The sequence below is a fragment of the Arvicanthis niloticus genome, chromosome 9 (assembly GCF_011762505.2).
Source record: "Arvicanthis niloticus isolate mArvNil1 chromosome 9, mArvNil1.pat.X, whole genome shotgun sequence".
NCBI classification, from domain to species: domain Eukaryota; kingdom Metazoa; phylum Chordata; class Mammalia; order Rodentia; family Muridae; genus Arvicanthis; species Arvicanthis niloticus.
In genome coordinates, this window is record NC_047666.1 from 22,300,061 (window position 1) to 22,319,825 (window position 19,765).

The 19,765-nt window shown below is 42.4% G+C and overlaps 1 protein-coding gene across 4 annotated transcripts; it reads right to left on the reverse strand.

Moving 5' to 3' along the window:
- Positions 1-5,136: 5,136 nt before the first annotated feature.
- Positions 5,137-10,645, reverse strand: Pole4 (DNA polymerase epsilon 4, accessory subunit). Of its 4 annotated transcripts, none has more exons than XR_013112458.1 (5): positions 10,260-10,645; positions 9,713-9,811; positions 9,225-9,266; positions 5,862-5,895; positions 5,137-5,766 (listed from the first exon to the last, which is right to left on the reverse strand). XR_013112458.1 is itself a non-coding variant. In XM_034512377.2 (5 exons), exons 1-4 carry the CDS (start codon positions 10,473-10,475, stop codon positions 5,882-5,884), a joined length of 357 nt encoding a protein of 118 aa, XP_034368268.1. In that variant the 5' UTR covers positions 10,476-10,627; the 3' UTR covers positions 5,137-5,766; positions 5,862-5,881. The 4 variants fall into 4 exon arrangements, 3 of the variants coding, with proteins under 3 accessions (XP_034368268.1, XP_034368269.1, XP_034368267.1); XM_034512377.2 differs by having other exon boundaries at positions 9,727-9,811; positions 10,260-10,627; XM_034512378.2 differs by having other exon boundaries at positions 5,137-5,895; positions 10,260-10,644.
- Between the last annotated feature and the right edge of the window lie 9,120 nt (positions 10,646-19,765).

The following is a 19,765-nucleotide window of genomic DNA, read 5'->3' on the forward strand; positions in this document are numbered from 1 at the left end:
TCTATTCGTGGATCCAAGATAGCTCCTGTGCAGGTGAGTACATGTGACCAGCCAGGAATACAAAGTAGTGTAAACAAAATGCATGCTACATATGGCATCCCATGTGGAAGGCAAGAATCCACTATCAATTTAAGAAATTCTCGGATGGATTTCACACACATCAAGATATAGTTTAAGGGGGGTGGAGTGAGGACTGGTTTCTCAGTGAGCAGAACCGAGTCACATGGTTCCTGCAAGTAAAACTGGAACAAAAGAACACAGCTGCCGACCTGCAGGAGACAGTGAGAAGCAAACTGAGGTGCCTGCCTCCAGTCACCAGATAAATAACAGAGATTTGAGTCTGATTTAATTGTTTTTAAGGATAGAAGGGAATATACAGATTTTGGCTGAGCCACATGGAGATTTCTTCTCACAGTTCAAAACTGATACAAAGAGTTTAAGATGAGAAGAGAGCCAGATGGTAGACATAGCAGGTATTAAGCTCCACAGAAGGGAGAAGTTAGGGAAAAATGAATGAACAAATGATTTAAAGACATGTAAAAGTCCTGCCAGAGCCTGGCAGTGGTGGTGCACGCCTTTAATCCCAGCACTTGGGAGGCAGAGGCAGGCGGATTTCTGAGTTCTAGGCCAGCCTGGTCAACAGAGTGAGTTCCAGGTCAGCCAAGGCTATACAGAGAAACCCTGTCTTGAAAAAAACAACAACAACCAAAAAAAAAAGTCCTGCCAGGACAATTTCTTGGGATCTTTGAACATGGTCGACCTGGGATTTCTGGAATTGTCAGCTTAGTATGATAAAAATTAGAGCTTATAAATAGACTTATACAGTCAGTAATTAAAGTTAAATAAAGAGATATATAAATACCGAAGCACTCGATCTTAAAAAATTAGATTGGGGGCTGGAGGGATGGCTCAGCAGTTAACAGCACTGACTGCTCTTCCCGAGGTCCTGAGTTCAATTCCCAGCAACCACATGGTGGCTCACAACCATCTGCAATGGGGTCTGATGTGTCTTCTGGCGTGTCTGAAGAGAGCAATGGTATACTCATATACATAAAATAAATAAATCTTTTTTAAAAAATTAGATCGGAAGCAGGAAGTAGGGAGAAACTTAGGCCTTATATAGAGAAAGGGACATACTACAATATGTACCAATATGTACCCACAGAAATATTAATCTCCATAGTAGGGAGGATTCAAGTTTACACAGATGTATAAATAATTTAGGCCTTGCCGGGCAATGGTGGCACATGCCTTTAATCCCAGCACTTGGGAGACAAAAGCAGGCGGATTTCTGAGTTCGAGGTCAGCCTGGTCTACAGAGTGAGTTCCAGGACAGCCAGGGCTACACATAGAAACCCTGTCTCGAAAAACCATAAATAAATAAATAAATAAATAAATAAATAAATAAATAAATAATAATTTAGGCCTTGATCTCATGAAGGTCAGAGCAAGGGACAGTAGAAGCCCAGTCTCAACAGATAATATTTGTTTAGATTGCTTTAATTGTTTTGAATTGATTTGATTATCAAAATGAGTATAGTTATGAGTTTGGTGGTTATGTTAAAGTTCCTCTAAGAGAAAAGGTCAAACTATACCCTTAATGGATTCCAGTTACTAGGCCATGGACATGTTATTGTGGAAAAAGGTTCTGTATTTGTGTTGACTGGAAAGGAGAATAGGCTCTGGACCCTTCCAGAGTAATAGGATCAGATATGACAGAAGACCACTGGAAGATTTTGAAAAACTCAAGAAATAAAACAGGACAGATAACTTGATCTGCTGATTCCTTGACATGGGAACAGCCCAGGAACAGTCCAGTAACTGGCTTAGACATAAAAATTGTCTCTAACAAAACGTCAGCTAAAATGAGACAATGAGTCTTATTGGTTACGGAATCCCTAAGATTCTTCGTGCCCTCCTTCATATGGTATGAATGAACATTATATTTGGTTATTGATAAAATTAATTCATAAAAAAGATAGTTGTCTTTCACCTGCTCAAACAAGAAGCAAAATTTCATCCTTAACTGATCTATGCATCCTGTACAATCCATACAAAAATCTTAATGGTACTATAATTTTGGTTGTGAGATTCATATATTACAGAATGTACAACTTTGACAAGATTCATCCTTAAAGATGCTGAACTGACCAGCTGTTCCAGTCCCCTGCTTCCTGATGCTGTCCAGAGACTTGCTTCTAGGACAGCTTTAGGATTGCTGCTGATTCCAGATCACTGCTTCATCCAACCTTTCAGACAGATCTAGTCAGAACTTCAGTCAAGCCCTGAGCCTTCTAAGCAAACAGAGACTGGTAATAGATGCTCAAACTAGCTTTCTTAAGTCTAACCAGCTTTCTGTTTGTTTGTTTGTTTGTTTGTTTGTTTTGAGACGGGGTTTCTCTGTGTAGCCCTGGCTGTCCTGGCTGTCCTGACTCTGTAGACCAGGCTGGCCTCAAACTCAGAAATCCGCCTGCCTCTGCCTCCCAAGTGCTGGGATTAAAGGCGTGCACCACCACTGCCCGGCTCTAACCAACTTTCTAATTTTCCTACCCCTCCCCAACCCATTAAAAAATTTCTCATTGACCCTAAGCAGGAGGAAGAAGCTATAGAGAGTTGTCAGCCTGATTCCTTGGGTTTGGGTGTCTGGTTATGGTTATTTTACAAATTAAATAGGTTGTCATGTTAAGGGATAATTTGGGAATGGTCGTAATTTTGAATATGAAGGAAATAGATGGGATGGATAGCTAAATATTCTTGAACATTATGTAGCCATAATCTTACACAGATAGAAATCTTTGTAATTGATCATAAGTTGAAGTTATAATTTCTTACATTAGTACAGAATTTATATATGGATATAGAATTAAGGTTTTCATTGGTATGAGTCTGTATATTGATACAAAATTTGAAATTAATATTGTTACTCTTAGGCATTGTGCCTATGAAACTCATTTAAGAACAAGATGATTAAGTAACTCAAATTAAGGGGCAGATAGTAAACTCTTGGTTAGGTTAGATTATAATTTAATTATAATAAAGTACTTTAAATTTACTCAAATAGAAATGGCTAAAAATAGCCATAGTTTAACAGTTCAGTATACTTTACTCAGATATATAGACAATCTTCAAAAACATTAGAAATCCAGAATATGACATTTCATGTTATTTCATTATTAAGGATCATTTGACAATGTGGCATGTCTACTCCTGACAGCTTCCCAATTCTCCTTCAAAGAACTGAGCATCTTCACCTCCAGACAAGGGTGCTTATTGTGGCAAGGTAGCCACAGGTCAGAAATTGCCTATTTTATCTGCAGACAAAATACTGTCTGAAGAAAAGGACACACTATGTGAGATAGTCGACTACTAAGCTCTACCAAGACAGGGTAAGCTAGTCCTTCATATGTTCTCCTTTACAAAGGTCTGTTAGATAATCCTGGGCCAGAAGGCTGAACACAGATGCTCTTATGTTGAAAGAAATTAGGGGGCTATCCAGGCAGTCAGCTGTCTCTACAATTTAAGTTTTAAAAGCTATGTTTGGTGCTTCCTATATACTCAGGTAATATTTAACTCATTCCCAGATTTCTGACAGGATTGAAGCCTAATTATAGTCCCATAAGCAAACTTAAAAGTTGTTGAACATTAAAGATAGGATACAGAAGTAAAAACATGGTTTTCAGAACATGTTACAGGCTAAAATATAAACATAATTCAGGGACAGAATTATAACGCTTTAAGTTAGGAATGATGACAGAGTACTTTACCTAATTGACAAATATGATGGACTAGATGCTAATTGTATATCATACTTTGCAATTCACATGATTGTTAAGGTTCTGCTCAATTTATGTCTAAGAGAAGATTTTGGCTTGTTTTTTTGTTTGTTTGTTTGTTTTTTAAATTGGACAGAAAAGATGAGATGTAGATAGAGGGTGGTTCTGATGCTTTCATCAAGAATCTGTTTACTGATGCTGAAGGTCCTTGCCCCAAGTTGGATTTTGATTTATCAATAAAGATGCCAATAGCCAATGACTGAGCACAGGGTGGGACACTAGAGTTGTGCAGGTAGGACATAGAGAATCAGAAGCCTGGAGGAGAGAACAAGATGTAGTAGTGGAGGAGGTAAAGCCAACCAGTCATATGAGACTTCAAGTTAAGTGGCTATTGGACACTTCCCCAACTGGACTTGGGGTAGCAAGGGAAGATTTAGGAGTACCCAGTCACTGAGTTAGCCAAGGCATTTTAAGAATAACTGGTGCACGTGTGTTTTCTATTCAGGGACCCAAATTAGCTCCTGGGTGGGTGCATGCATGCGACCATCCAGGAACACAAATCAATGTAGACAAAACTCCAGCTATAGGTCAGCAAGATGGCTCAACAAGAAAAGGAGCCTGCTCCCATGATGTGGCGTATCCATAGGCACAGGCACAGACTCACAATTTAAAAAAGGGACAGACTGACAAAACAAGGAAACGGGAACAGGCAAGATGGATCAGCAGATAGTCACTTGCTGCCCAATGATTTGAAAGTAGGTCTCCACATATGTAAACATACACAAATTAAAAACAAAACTAAGAAACTTCAAGAAAGACTGGGGAGACTCAAGAAGCAAAAACAATTTAATACTCTGGATTAGATCTCAAAACAAAGAATAAATAATGGAAAAAATAGTGAACTCAAATAAAAACTGGAACTCACTGAATAAGCCATAAGTGTCTGTCAGTCTTGGGAGGACTTGGTAAGCAAGACCTAAAACCACTTTTCTACAAATCTAGTACTTTAAGTTTATTTTTAACATATTATAGGACTGAATCTATTATTCTAGAGAAAAGATTCTGCAGACTCTGTATCCTAAGAGATCTACACTGCAGACTGCTGTAGGAAGCCCTGCCAGGGCTTTCTGCTGCCTTCCTGGACCACTACATTCTAAGGACTCCAAGTACACTGCCCACACCTCACAAAAACAAAGAGATCAATTAGCCTGACATGAGATGAGAAAAGGAAAGGGAGTTATGTTCCATGTGCACGGTGTTCCAGGCTGAGAACACTGTTACAAATACAAAGTTCTGGAGGCCAACGATGGGGATGGTTGTGCAACACTGAATATATTCAATCTCACTGAGCAACACACTGAAAAGCAGTTAAAATGGGAAGCTTTATATTATATATATTTCACAACTTCAAGGGTACAAATACATATCATAGCATAGATAAAATTTAAATAACATTATCTAAATTTTGTCATACACAAGACTCATGTGAATCCATTCACAGGAAAATGTTCAAAATCTCACTACATATACGTATGAGTAACTTTTTAAAAAGCCACTCAACTTTACAGTTTGAATTGAATATGACACATGAATTATACTTCAATAAAACTGTTGGGACCACATCAATTTGACTCCTAAGGAGAAAAGGTTTCCCATATATTATTGAGCCACATTCCAATGACATGCTGAGAAAGAACAAAGTTAATAAAAAGACTGACTTGGAATGGTTGGTAGAAAGATGAGGAAGGGCTGTGCCTGATCACATGGGTTCCCAGTCACAGGGCAAGAGCAAAGGCAACATAAAACACAGGAATGAAGCTGACCAAAGACCTTTATTCTAGTCTTCTGTGCTCATTAAACCACCTACGCAGAATGGTCCTTTCATCTCTGCCCCAAACAGCATCAGCTACATCCAGGCTTGAATTGGAAGACAGACTCAAGTAATGGAAGACTTTGTGGAGAATGTTATCCAAGAGATCTCTGCTTCTTCCATCTTGGGTAAAAGAATAAGAAGATTGTGTACATGTGCAGACTCTCTCCAAAGCTGAGGCTTACAGAGGGGAAAGATGACAAAGCAGCAAGGCTCACAAAATCATCCAGCTCCATGATCAATCCAAAGTGCCTAAAAACAGAAAGAGCAATGTATAAGAACCTGTCTCAGTCTGGGGTAGTGGCACAAACAGGGCAAAGTTAAAGCACACAGGGCCTTGCTGATAACAGCATTTGCAATCTGAAGAGTATCTATCCAAAGACCCAGGGGAAGATGTCATTAGAGAAAGTGGTCTATGCACAGAATCAGAATTAGAGCTGGAAAAGAGCTAAAGAATTGCTGCAGTACTTAACGAACATACAAAACAGGAGAGGCTCTCTAAGCAAAGCATTTATAGCTTTAAAAAAAAGTTTTGTTTTGTTTCGTTTTGTTTTGTTTTGTTTTAATTACATGTATACTTCCAAGTGTGTGTACAGTACCCATAGGGACCAGAAGAGGGCATCAGATCCCCATGAGCTGGAGTTACAAGAGGGTGTGTGTACTGGAACTGAGCTTGGCTCCCCTGCTACAGTATAGAATTAATTACTGATCCATCTCTCCAGTCCCTCTAATCTTTTTTCAGAAAGTCTAGTTGAGTTTCTGCACCTGCGCTCACAAGTCTGTATGCCCTCCAAGAGTAGACTCTTCAAAAGAGAAAAGGATTTTTTAAGGGCATGGTCCACAATACAGAACAAAGAGCTACTAGCAGTTGGGCAATTCCAATGACAAAAAAGAATGAATTACCAACATCTCACTGAGCATGTTTATAAACAGAGCAAAGATCCGAGCCAAATGCAGATGAGGGTGTAAAAGAGAAGCTATCCCCCACCCTAGGAGAACCAGCAGGAGGCACTAGACCAGTGCTTCTCAACCTGTGGGTTGTGACCCCTTTGGTAAACTTCTATTTCCAAAAATATTTATACTACAATTCATAAAAGTAGCGAAAGTTGCCGGGCAGAGGTGGCGCACGCCCTTAATCCCAGCACTTGTAAGGCAGAGGCAGGCGGATTTCTGAGTTCCAGGCCAGCCTGGTCTACAGAGTGAGTTCCAGGACAGCCAGGCTTACACAGAGAAACCCTGTCTCAAAAAACCAAAAAAGTAGCGAAAGTAGTTATGAAGTAACAATGAAATAACTTTATAATTCAGGTCACCACCGCTTGAGGAGCTATATTAATAGGTCCCAGCATTCAGAAGGTTAAGAAGCACTGTCCTAGACACAGTTACCTGCGCTGACAGAAAAAGATGTGAAAGGAGCTAATGACCCACAGGACATGGGCTTCCCTCCCCTATGCCTCTTACAGCCCTCCCTATATGCAGAAGCCAGATTTAAACATATATGAAGAAAAAAAATCACCAGACTTTTTCAAGAACCAAGAGGCCTATCTGGGAAAACCAGAGCAGCCTCTGGCAGTCACACTCCTAGGAAGCATTCTGCATTTTGTGGCCTGGGGGACCTCAAGCATGGCACCTGCTCCTCTTCACCCTGAAGTGAAGCTGCAAAGCAACAACCACCAGCTTCCAAAACAGCCTCATTTTATGTTCACACAGAAGGAAAAGCATTGGACTGAAGGAGCCTTCATAGTAAAAGGAAAGGCCAAAGTCATTTCTTAATCTTATAATAAAGCATAAGTCAGGGGAATAAACATTGGAAAAACCAAACTAGCAATACTTCTAACTAAAAAAATAACAACTTTCTCTGGGGTTTTCTGTTGTTGATTAAGGTGTAGGTCACTGGCCAAACTAGTCTGGAGCCCCTCTTGTAGCACAAGCTGGCCTCAAACTTAAAATCCTGCTGCCTCAGTCTCCCCAAAATTGACATTTACAGGCATGAGTCACCACGCCTAGCAACTTCTGCTTTTATTGTTGGCAAGTCTCTGTTTAGAGCAACGAATAAAACTAAACATTTTAAAAATAAAATTTCTCAATAATTGAAAATCATACTAAGGGAGGCAAAGTCAGAAAGTAAGGCCAGCCTCCAAGTTACGGTGGCCCTGGAGGTACCTGCCAATCTGACAGGGCTGAGGAAGAAAAGAATCAAATCTCAGTCTCTCTAAATGGGAAGGTCTAATAACTTCCTTTTAAATGGGAGTCTTAAAGTCACTAGAAATAATAGTCAATCTATAAATTAAATATCATAGGCTGTCACAAACAACATAATGTTAAACTTTTACAAACCTAAACACATGGCCTTACAAAAATAAACAGAATCAGAAATTTAAGTGAAAATAATCTTCAGTTGTGGTAGGAGAATTTAACAGGCAATTCTTACTAATAAAATAAGCAGAACAGAATAGAGTACTTTCTCTTCCAGAATATAAAGACCACCAAGGATAACCATACACTAGGCTATAAAGCAAGCTGGACAACTAATTCAAGTTATTTTTAAGACAAATAGGTAGAAAACAAAATCTACAACTCAAGAGAATATTCAAAAATCTAGACTTGAAGCAGACACTGGAGAGGTATCTTAAAATATGTTCAAAGAGAACATCTGAAGAGTGCCAAGGACATAGGTTGACACAAAGAAGCAGAAGAGAGTGAAAAGAGAAGAAAAGATTTTAGAGCCAGGCGAGGTGGCATATGCCTATTTATATATTTATTTACTTATTATCATTGTTTTTACTAGCATTTTTGGGAGGTAATAAAGCCAGAAAAGAAATTCAAGGTCACTCCCAGCTACACCGTGAGAGTTCAAAGCCAGCCTGAGCTACACAAGACCCTGTCTTTAAAGTTAGGAACTGAGGGTGAAGAGACGATTCAGTGATTAAGACCCCTTGCTAATCAGCAGGCAGTTGTGGAGCACATCTTTAATCCCAGTACCTTGGAGGCAGAGGCAGGCAGATCTTGGATCTCTGCGAATTTAAAGCCAGCCTGGTCTACAGAGTGAATTCCAGATAGCCAGGGCTACACAGAGAAACCCTTGTCTCAAACAGAGCAAAAACAAAACAAAAAAGTGCTTGCTGCTCTTCCAGAAGACCTGTTCACAGCACCCAGGTTTAGCAGCTCAACACTACTCTTCTGGTTCCTATGGGTACCTCCATACATTTGCCATATAAACATACAGAAATACACATAAATAAAAATAAATTTTAAAAAAGGTTACAAATTGTTTCTAATTCTTAAACTTATAATGGAAAAGTACTGATATTTAGGGATGGAGATATAAACAGGATTCAAAATCTAAACCCAACTCTGCTGGTATTTTTTATACTCCTTCCTTCTTCTTTTAAGTTTGCAATTTCCCTGTAGAATTTCTAATTCCCAAGAATGGAAAATGTTCCTTTTTTCTATCAAAATAGGAAGCAAGGAGAATCACTGCCATGTATCCAAAGGAGAACCACACATCTGTTTTTATAAGGCTTTATAAGGTTGGACGTTCACATCATCAACAGAGAAACAGTCTGTGGCGACAGTGAACTCACCTTCTAGGAAAGCAAATTCATCCACAGCTTCTATTGCATTATCTGAAACACAAGGAAAAAGAATACTTGATTAACTCTTGCCATTTGGACATCAGACCCAAAACAGTATAATCCACATAATAGCCAACATGGAATTTTATGCAAATGACATAATTTATAAACTATAACCCAACCCTGATGTCCTAAGATCCATCTTTACACTATTAGTTCTTTTAACTGTCTCGCCACAAAAACCCATGAAAATGCTGTTCAATGTCTCCTACAATCCTGTTTTATTCCTAAACTCACTTTTCTCTCTAAAAATACTAGAAAAAGAGTTTGGCAGCATAAAAGGGAATGAGAGATACAGTCCCTAATGGCTTACACATGTGCAATGGTTACCAGAGAGACAAATTAATCAAAACCAAATTTCCTCTTGCTTCAATGATGCCTTGTGAACCAGCTATAAGAAAGCCCAGCCCATAGCTCCCCTGAGCACCCTGAGGTACCACAGCGACTCTACCCAAATCTCTCCTCTGGAGAGTTTTCCTCTTTCCTTGTTGAGCACAGCAGTAGGCATCTTTTGCAATAGTCTCCACGAACAGTTCCTGCAAAAAAAAGCAAGCGGAGATTAGTAGATTCTAGCCCACTGAGATGAGCAATCCTGTGTGTACGTAGACAAGAAGGGTGAAGGGGGAACTCTACCATACAGCAAAGTTTTAGAAGCTAAGACTGTACTAAACTTCATGAAAATACTTCTACTATTCCTTTCCATAGCTCCGATCCCCCTGCTCTAATATCTATAAATCCACCCCACTCATTCGCTAGAATCCCCTTCAAGTTCTGTGTGAGCCACAGGAGCCATGCAAACTAAAGTTGCGTGGGCCCTCGTGAAGAGGAGAGTGGCTAGCAAACTCAAACGGGGCCTACGGAGGCCTTCCTAGGTCTCAGACAAGTCAGGACAGTATACCAGGGCCCGCCACGCCCACCCGCGCCACGCCCCTGAATGCCACGCCCCTTCCCCCGACCCAGGCGCCCTTGCTTTCCGGTCCGCACCGCCGCACGCGCCAGGATAAAGATGGCTTCCTGTCCCGCCAGCGTTACGTCAGGGTCTGCCTTCACCAAGGCCTTTACTCTCGCCAGAGGCAGCCTCGAGAGGCGAGCCCCTCCGGGTGCATTCGTCGGGGCTTGGGCCTGCGAAGCTGCTGCGTCCCCTCCGGGAGCGTCCTCCTCTCTGGGCGTCCCGCTCCCAGCAGCCGCCGCTGCCGCCATCCCCTCCCTAAACGTGCTGCGCGCGATTGCCGTCTGAGCGCGCGCACGCGATTTCGGCCCTTTTCCCGCGCCGGCTAGAGACCACGCCTCTCCATGTGGGCGTGGCTCCACCCTTACGAGGCGTGGCAAGCCATAAACGCCCCCTCTGGCTCTGATGTCTGATGTTGCCTTCCGAGCGGCCACAGCCTGGAAGCGGCCGGGCGTGGCCTAGCTGAGCCGGAAGTCCGGATGTTTCACCGCAGCCTCTGTAGGTCCTCAAGAGTTTGACTTGTAGGCGACTTGAGGGGAACCCATGGGTGTCCCCACAACGCGGCGCGGCCGCGCAGCGCCAGACCAGAGCCGGGGATCATGTTTTAGGTGGAATGGGACATTTGACCAATGGGAGGAAACCACCACAAAAAGGGAGTGTGGACACGGAGAGGCAAGTTGTGTCTGGTTGTTCAAACGTGGGTTGCACCAGAACACTGATCTCCTTACTCAAACAAAACAATGTGTCTGGTTGTTCAAACATGGGTTGCATCGGAACACTGATCTCCTTACTCAAAAAAAAAAAAAAAAAAAAAAAAAGTGTTTCTGTAGGAAATACCAACATTAATTGCACAGGGTTTGGGTTTTAAAATACTAGTATGTGGCATTAGCAAAGCATTGTCATGACAAGTAACTTTTTTTTTTTTTTTTTTTTTTTTTTTTTTGAGACAGGGTTTCTCTGTGTAGCCCTGGCTGTCCTGGAACTCACTCTGTAGACCAGGCTGGCCTCGAACTCAGAAATCCGCCTGCCTCTGCCTCCCAAGTGCTGGGATTAAAGGCGTGCGCCACCACTGCCCGGCAACAAGTAACTTTTTAAACACAAAAAAATATTGAGAAAAAAGTAATGTCTCCCTTAGAAAACAATTGGATCGTCTAGCTGCTTCTGAACATTATTACTATCCATTCTTGCATAGTAATGGAAAATGCCACTGCACCTCCTTGAGAGAATGAGAATGATCCCTGGGTATTAACAAGATAACTTTGGGCGTGGTGCTGCACACCTTTAATATAAGCACTCGAGTAGCAGAAGCACATCAAGCTCTGTGAAACCAGCCTGGTCTTCAGAGGGCGTTCCAAGCCAGCTAGGACTACATAGTAAGACTCTTTAAAACAGAAAATCCTTTGACCTCACAGGCCTCTGGAAAGGATCTCCAAGAAGCCTCTTCTCCCCCCTGCCCTGAGTTCTCATACCACACTAGAGATCTGGCATAGAGAAGTGGCTAATATTTGCAGTAGGCAAGAGAGATGACTCAGTAAAGTGTCTGCTGCACATCAAGGACCTGAGTTCAGCTCACCAGAACACAGTAAAAGGCCAGTGTGACATAACTCCTGTAACCTCTACACTAAGAGGGCAGGATTGCTGAGGCTAACCTAACCAAATCAGTGATCTTGTGAACCTTGGGCCTTTATCCTAACAAATGCACCCAACACACACCAAATATTTAATATAAGGCATAATAAAAACACTGTGTACCTAGTTAATTGCTTTACATAAATATTAATGTTTAGTCATAATACCTGTACTTTTGAGGCAGGTAAGTAATTTTATTTACAGCTATGACTAAGCCACAGACTGTTAAGTAGTATACCTGTGGAATAAGGGGAATACAGGGGCTCATTGCATTGGATAATAACCTGAAATCATTCACTTCCAAGTGTAAGCAATAAACTTTGACTGGGTCTATACACAGAGGCACTTCCACTAGAACAAAATGAGTCTTGGTCAGAAAATGAATTATATTGTACCAGAGTTTTCCTTAGGACCTTTGTCCTGAGTCCTTTCTACTTTGTACTTAAGAAAAAGAGAAACAAAACATACCAAGAAACTTTATTCTCATTGGTTGATTGTTCATAGAAAGTGATTGCACAGATTTCTAGTCCTTTCACCCCAACTTTGAAATGCTATAAATCCAATGTAACCTACAAGGATTGCTGCACTGGGCTCCTTCCACCCGCTCCTCCATTTTGAAACACCTCCAGGTCCTCTCTGCACCTGGACCATGTAGACTGTGTCTCTACTTCTTTCCTTCTGCCCCAAAGCTTTTCTCCACTTCAAATCCCAGGTTCTCTTCCTTGTGGAAACTCCTCTTCCCACCTATAGTTCCACAGATGAAGTGAAATCAGTCATACCACTAAACAACCTGTCCTTCAGAGTGCTGGTCCCAGTAGTAGCACCAAGCCTCTCCCTGTGCGATTTTTTTTGTTTTGTTTTCCTTTTTTTTTTTTCTTTTAATTAATCAGTATTTGACTCTTCTAACCCCACCTTCCCCAGATTGAAAACTCCTGAAGGAAGGTGTTTCTGTCTAGTTTTGTTCATTGAGTCTCGAGACTATGATAAAGTCCCCAACACTTGGGTATTCGGTAAGTATTTACAGAGTCAATGGATCATTAACAATAGCTCATCTGAAATTGACATGGCTTCAGTAGGCATGTCAGAATCTAAGGGCAAAAGTAATGAAAATACCTGCTACGAGTCTCTAGTCATTCCTGCGATCACTGTCTTGGACAACCAATTTTTTTCCCTGATGTTATGAGACTGTAGCCCAGGCTAGCCTAGAACTGGTGGCAGTCCTCCTGCCTCAGCTTCCCAAGTGATGAAGTTACAGCCCAAGCCTTTGCATTCAGTTTTAAGCAATCAGCTTGACATTTGCTTATATATTTTGTTTAACAGAAAGCAAATAAGTGTGATAACTTTAAAAATCTGAAAATCAGAGAGTATACTGATGCCTTTGGTCACATTCTCCCTTTGTTCAGGCTCCTCCTCTACATGAGCAGCATTACACAGCCCTGCTTGGAAGGCAGCACTCAGCTCATCCTAAGCCGTCCTCGGTAGGATCCGGCTGCCCTTGAGATGGTTTATGAGCCACTCTAAGTGGCAATCACAGAGGACCGAAGGCTATCCTAACTCATTCCCAGCAGATTACTTTTCAGTTCAGTGGTCTGGAATATTGGATTTTTTTTTTATTCTCAAGAAATAATGTGAAGAAAAGGAACTGTGTATTGTAAGAAGAGAGCAGAGGAGAGTATGAGGTTCAAGCCCTCTTTGTCGATAAGCAAGCGGCACAATAACATAGTGGTCATAAACTAAAGTGATGCATGGAGCTGAGTATGACAGTGCTGATAGCTGGCCACAACCCTGAGGCTAGCCTGATCTACACACTGAATTCTAGAGCAGCCTGTGCGATATAGTGAGACCTGGCCTCAAACAGAACAACAATAAACCTAATATTTGGAATTGTTTACCAAATAAGCATACATGTAAGAATCATGTATTAGTCTTTTACTACTTAAAATTAGAAGCATTTTTAAATATCTTCCTTAATTCATTGGGAATCCCACACAGAATATTTTAAGCACATTCACCCCAAACTCCTCCCGTTAACTCTTTCCAGCTCCACTCCCACCCCAGTATGACCCAGTTTTCTGTCCGCTTTTATTTTGAACTATTTTTCAATGCTAATTTTAATTTCCAGAGAATATGTAAGTTGTTTTATGTATGCACAAAGGTTGTGTTGTGTGTATGTATATGAGTGTGTGTGTGTGTGTGTGTGTGTGTGTGTGTGTGTGTATGTGTATGTGTACCTAAAAGATCAGATAATTGGATTCTCTTAGAACCACTCAACATGGATTCTGGAGATTGAATCTGGGTCTTCTGAGACAAGAGCTCTTAAGCTCTGAATCATCTCTCCAGACCCCTCTTAGGAATAGTATTCACAAAGATTAATTTTAACTTTGTTCTCTTTTATGTTGTTTTATTTCAGTTTGGTTTTTGAAAGAGAGGTGGCCTGGAACTATCAGCAGTCCTCCTGTCTCAACCTCCCAAATACGATGATACAGATGTGCAGCGTAACACCCAGCTGAGACTGCAAGTTGTTCCACCCATCGTAAGCTTGCTAGCTAGACTGAGACAGACTATGAAATTCAGGGTTCTGTGAGCCCAACCATGACGGCCTTGGCCTACCTGGAAAGCTTCCACATAAGCTGAGATGAGGCTGGTAACAGGCATCATCAGGAAGTCAGCTTGTATAACCATCGTTCTGTTCACTTGCAGAAGAGCAGTAAGAAGCTTCACCACTGGAAGAAGCAGCAGAATTTCCACCTGACCATCAACATCACACAGATCTTTGGTGAAGCAAAGAAAGATCACTACTGCTAAAATAGCACTAGCTACCATTGCTGTGAACAGCAACATTTGGAGGTGAAAAGAGCTCATGAGACAGCCAACAATCATGTAGACCAAGTATTCACCAGTAGACTTAAGGAAGAGGTGAGGAGATGAAACAGCTTTTCCCTTGAGGACCAGATGGGAGTAGGATTACTGTATATTGTGTTTTAATAAAAAGAAGAAAAAATGAGAGTTCTAGAAAAAAGGAGAGCAGAATGGGAACTATAAATAGCAGCAAATCCACACCTGACTAAGACTTGTTCTTGCTTTACGTTCAGAATTTGATCTTCTTGATCATGTTGATATGATTCAGTAATTTCCTATGGTGTTAGGAATCCTGGCTCAATTCAGTCTTTCTCCTGATTGAGGCTAGTAAGAAGTCATCCTGGTGCAAACAAGCATAGGGAATAACTTAACCTGGACTCCACTTGACTTGGGCTATGCACACACAGATCTGCTAACAATGCATCTAGCTACCTAGGACTCTAACCTGCATGTACACCCCACTTCAAAACATAGAATAAGCTACTCCTTGCCAACAACTTGGTGATGACTTCCATTTTGTGGTTTGTATCTTAGTTATTTTTTTATTGCTGTGAGGAGACACTATGACCAAGGAAACTTATAGGGGAAAAGGGTTTATTTGAGACTTGCTAACAGTTTTAGAGGATTACTCCATGACCAGCATAGTGTAGAGTGTAGCAGCTGGCAGGCAGGCTTGGTGCTGGAGCAATAGTTAAAAATTTACATATTGAGACAACAACCCTGAAATGAAGAAAGCCAACAGGAATGACGTGGGTTTTTGAAACCTCAAAGCCTGGCGCTGGGAATGGGTTACCTCTATTCAAGATATTGACCAAAGGGCCCCATGGAAACTCCAGAACAACCCAGGTGTGGTGGTTTGAATAGTTATGGCCCCATAGACTCATGAGTTTGAATGCTTTACCTATAGGGAGTGGCACTATTAGGAGGTGTGGCCTTGTTGGCGTGGGTGTGGCCTTGTTGGGGGAAGTATGTCACTGTGGGGGCAGGCTTTCATGTCTCCTAGGCTCAAGCTACACCCAATGACACAGTCTCCTGCTGCAGCCTTCAGATCAAGATGTAAACCTCTCAGCTCTTTCTCCAGCACCATGCCTGCCTGCACTCTGTCATGTTCCCTGCCATAATATCAATGGACTAAAACTCTGAAACTGTAAGCCAGCCCCAATTAAATGTTTTATTTTCTAAGAGTTGCCATGATCATGGTGTTTCTTCAGAACAATGGCAATCCTAAGATACCAGGCTACTGCCAAAGCTATTAGTTTCTCTCCACAAACTGACAGCAAGGTCCTGTTGCTGAAGACAGCACCTATATAACTCACTGCACATGGAGAAGTTGAGCTGGTGTCTACCTGGAACCTTACTCCTGCTAAAAACATTCATGGTACTAGAATGTACTGTGCATGCTACAAAAAGAAAAAATAAACAGCAATCCAGCTACAAACCCTTGAATCTGTAATGGTGACCTGATCTGCCAAAAAGATACATGGGTAAAATAGTAGCATAAAAGTTGAGGTAGTAGCCGGGCAGTGGTGGCGCATGCCTTTAATCCCAGCACTTGGGAGGCAGAGACTGGCGGATTTCTGAGTTCGAGGCCAGCCTGGTCTACAGAGTGAGTTCCAGGACAGCCAGGGCTATACAGAGAAACCCTGTCTCGAAAAACAAAAACAAACAAACAAAAAAAGTTGTGGTAGGAACTAATAACTATCTGTTTGGAAATAAAGCCCACTCCATGAGATAGAACCCATGTCCAACACTGCTCAGGGAACCAAGAACTTGAGGCTAGATAGGCCATAGACCTAAAGGAAAATCAAATACTACTGCCCTGCTAAGCTAGGGATATAGCAATGAAATGACTCCTAATGACATTCTGTTCTATTCATGGAGCACTGTCTTCCTCAGCCATTATCAGAGAAGCTTCCTCCTTCAGTAGATGGGACCAAATACAGAGACCCACAGCCAGACAACGCACAGAGTGAGAAGCCTTGGAACACTCACTCCTGAATAGCATGTCTCCAGCAAACCCCTCCTCTCAAGGCTCAGGGAACTCTGAAGAAGAGGAGGTAGAAAGATTGTAAGAGGCAGAAAGGATGACAACACCAAGGAAACAAGGCCTTTCAGACACAGCAAGACTGATACACACAAGAACTCACAGACACTATGGCAGCATGCACAGCAGTGGCTCAAGTCTAAGCCAGATGGGGTCCCAGTGCTGAAAGGGGAAGTGGTCACAAGTCCCTATTCCTAACCCAGAAGCTATCTCCAATTGACAGCTGATTTTGATTCTGTTTTCCCTCCCCCAACTGCCCCGGCCTGCGGGGATTCGATGAGACCTTAGGGAAGGGGGCGAACGAATGAAAGGACAAGAGACACAAAAAATGAGAACAAGTCTGGGCTCTAATCAAGCTCTGAAACTTTAATTTTGGGGGCAGGTTATAAAGACACAGCAAACCGGGAAGTTTGGGCGAGGGTCATTGCTTAGGGCTATCCTACTATGGAATCCTTATTGCCCTAGACCTTCCCACTGTCATAATCTTATCACCCTAGACCATCCCACTGTCATAATCAGCTCCAAGGAAATGCCAGACGTTCTTTAGGTTCTTGGGACCTGAGACCTGTGAATGTACTTTCTTAACCTTGTACTGACTAGACTTTCTAAAACAGCAGGTAATTTCCTGGGTTTGGCCATGTTAACAAAAGAAAAGAAGAAGGCGATTTTAGAGCCCTCCTGGGAGCAGGAGAAGATCAGGAGACTGTCCTGCTTTTTCTCTGGCTCCTACGGGAGAGACCCTCAGTACTGCTCTCTATGTCTATTGTAGTCCTTGGTGCACCAATCTGTCCTTGTCTGTCAGTTTATGTCTGTGTTCTTGTTTCGTTGCTTGAATGTTGTTCCATGCTTCATGTTTAAAAGAAAATGGTTAAAACTTTATCTGCTGGTTGTTCAGCCCTTGATTTAGTTTTTAACTAAAGACAAAGAGAGAGAGAGAAAGAGAGAGAGAGAGAGAGAGAGAGAGAGAGAGAGAGAGAGAGAAAGAGAGAGAAGAAAAAGTAAAACTAAAAAGCAGTTTCAATTGGCCTTTGGAGCCCTGCACTTGTGGTTAGGAGTCTAGCACAGATGGAGAGGCCCTGCCATGGTCTCATTGATGTAAAAGCTGCTCTTAAAGGGACTCGCAGGTTTTTATGGCTTCAATGGTAAGGAGCTAATGGATGTTTCTCCTAGACCATGGGACCACTCTCACATTTCTCAGGCCGTGAAGTGAGCCTTGGTCAAAAGTATATACTTTGTAGAATATAATAATAGTAGATAAGGCATTAAGTCCATATATGAACATTATGTGCAAGAAATACAAATCCATAACCAAAATAAGTATCTACTCTAGTAAAAACAAAGTGTTGTCCTTTCCACGGGGGACGTGGTCTAATGTGGTCAATGTGCCACCAGATTGCTAACTGGTCTGTAGGCAATAATGGCTGGAGAGTCGCAGAGAGTTCCTCACAGCAGGCTGTGTGTGGTTGGCTGGGAATGCTCTGGGTTCCCCCAGCTGGACGTTAGGCCTGGCTGCTCACTAAAGGCCTCTCCACGGCTCCTCACGGCACGGCCCCAACACACGAGAAAGTTCTTGGGTTTCCAAAACCGGTTTATTGGCATGACGAATGGTAGATGGATCTGGATGCACCCCCCCACCCCCCAAACCCAGTGCAGCTGCCTGCAACTATAGGTTACCGGGTTCTCCTGAGAGGAAGCCTGGGAATGAACTGGAATGGAGGACGAGAGAAACATGGGGCCAAGACAAAGTATTCTGATCAAGGCCAGAAGTTTAATAATTTGCTTTCACATATAAAGGGGAAGCCCTGCCCCCCAGAGTCTCTTCTCTGGTTCAGCCCAGGGGCTAGGTGAGGAGATAGTAGTCCAGAAGGTGTCAAGGCTAGCTCAGCAGGCAGTCAATTCTTCTTAGCTCGGTAGCAGACTCCAGGGCCAAGGCTGGCAAGGCAATGCCTCTCCTAGGTCCTACTGTTGTTTGGTCTATTGTGGTAAATGACTTGCAGGCCTGCTCAGGCCTGGGGGAAGGGCACAACCCAGGGCAAACCTGAGTTAAATAGGGAGGGAAAGAGGGGAGAGGGGCTGGAAGCCTGGGTTCTGGGGGCATGGCTGAACTCACTACCCAAGAACCAGGATACCCTTCCACGGCCCAACACTGGTCATATTGGAGAATGGTGTCATACCATGGTACTCAGTGTTGGTCTCTGCTGTTGGCAGACCTGGCACTCAGCAGCACCTGTAGACTGTCCAGCCTTGGTGAGTGGAAGTCCACATTGTTGAGCCCATACATAACCACTATCTGTGCCACCAGAGGCACTTCTTTTATGTGCCCATTGGGCAATGACAGGAATGGCTGGGAGACTATCCACAGAACAAGTCATTCTATCCACTTGATTATTGAACTTCTCAGCTGAAGTCACCTTTTGATAAGCATTTACATGGAACACAAGTGTCCTCACAGCCTTTGCTTTGGAGAGATCTCTCCACATACTTCTTCCCCAGATGTCTTTCTCACCAATTTTCCAATCATGCTTTTTCCAAGTCCCTAACCATCCCGCCAACCAATTGGCTACAGCTCATGAATCAGTGAACAATCGAACTTCTGGCCATTTCTCCTTCTAAACAAAATGTATGATCATGTGTACTACCCAAAGTCCTGCTCACTGGGAAGATTTCCCTTCCCACATGTCTTTCTGCATTGTCCCGGAAAGGAGTTGTAAGGCTGCAGCTATCCACTTCTAGGTGGATAACAGAACAAGCAGAATCTGCAGTAGTTCTCTCATCCTCAGTCAACCAATCATAGGGTAGAATCCCATAAGGCAATAGGTGCATGCTTGGTAGCAGACAGCATTGTAACAGGAATAGAAAAATGAAAGGCATTCGAGCAACTTCATTTAACTTGCTTGTGCCTTCAGGACTTGCTCAGGCCCTACCATGTATATACCATTTTCATTTGATAATGGATTGCTGCCATGCACATCCTATTTTATGACTTAGTGAGTCAGATTCATGATAGGC

Bases quoted from the DNA above. Each gene is read 5' to 3' on its own strand.
- Pole4 (XM_034512377.2), bottom strand. From the start codon at position 10,475: ATGGCGGCAGCGGCGGCTGCTGGGAGCGGGACGCCCAGAGAGGAGGAC. The intron at 9,812-10,259 runs GTGCGGACCGGA...TTTTTTTTGCAG, and splicing joins TTATCCTGGCGCGTGCGGCG to GAACTGTTCGTGGAGACTAT. The intron at 9,267-9,726 runs GTAGAGTCGCTG...CTTGTGTTTCAG, and splicing joins TCTCCAGAGGAGAGATTTGG to ATAATGCAATAGAAGCTGTG.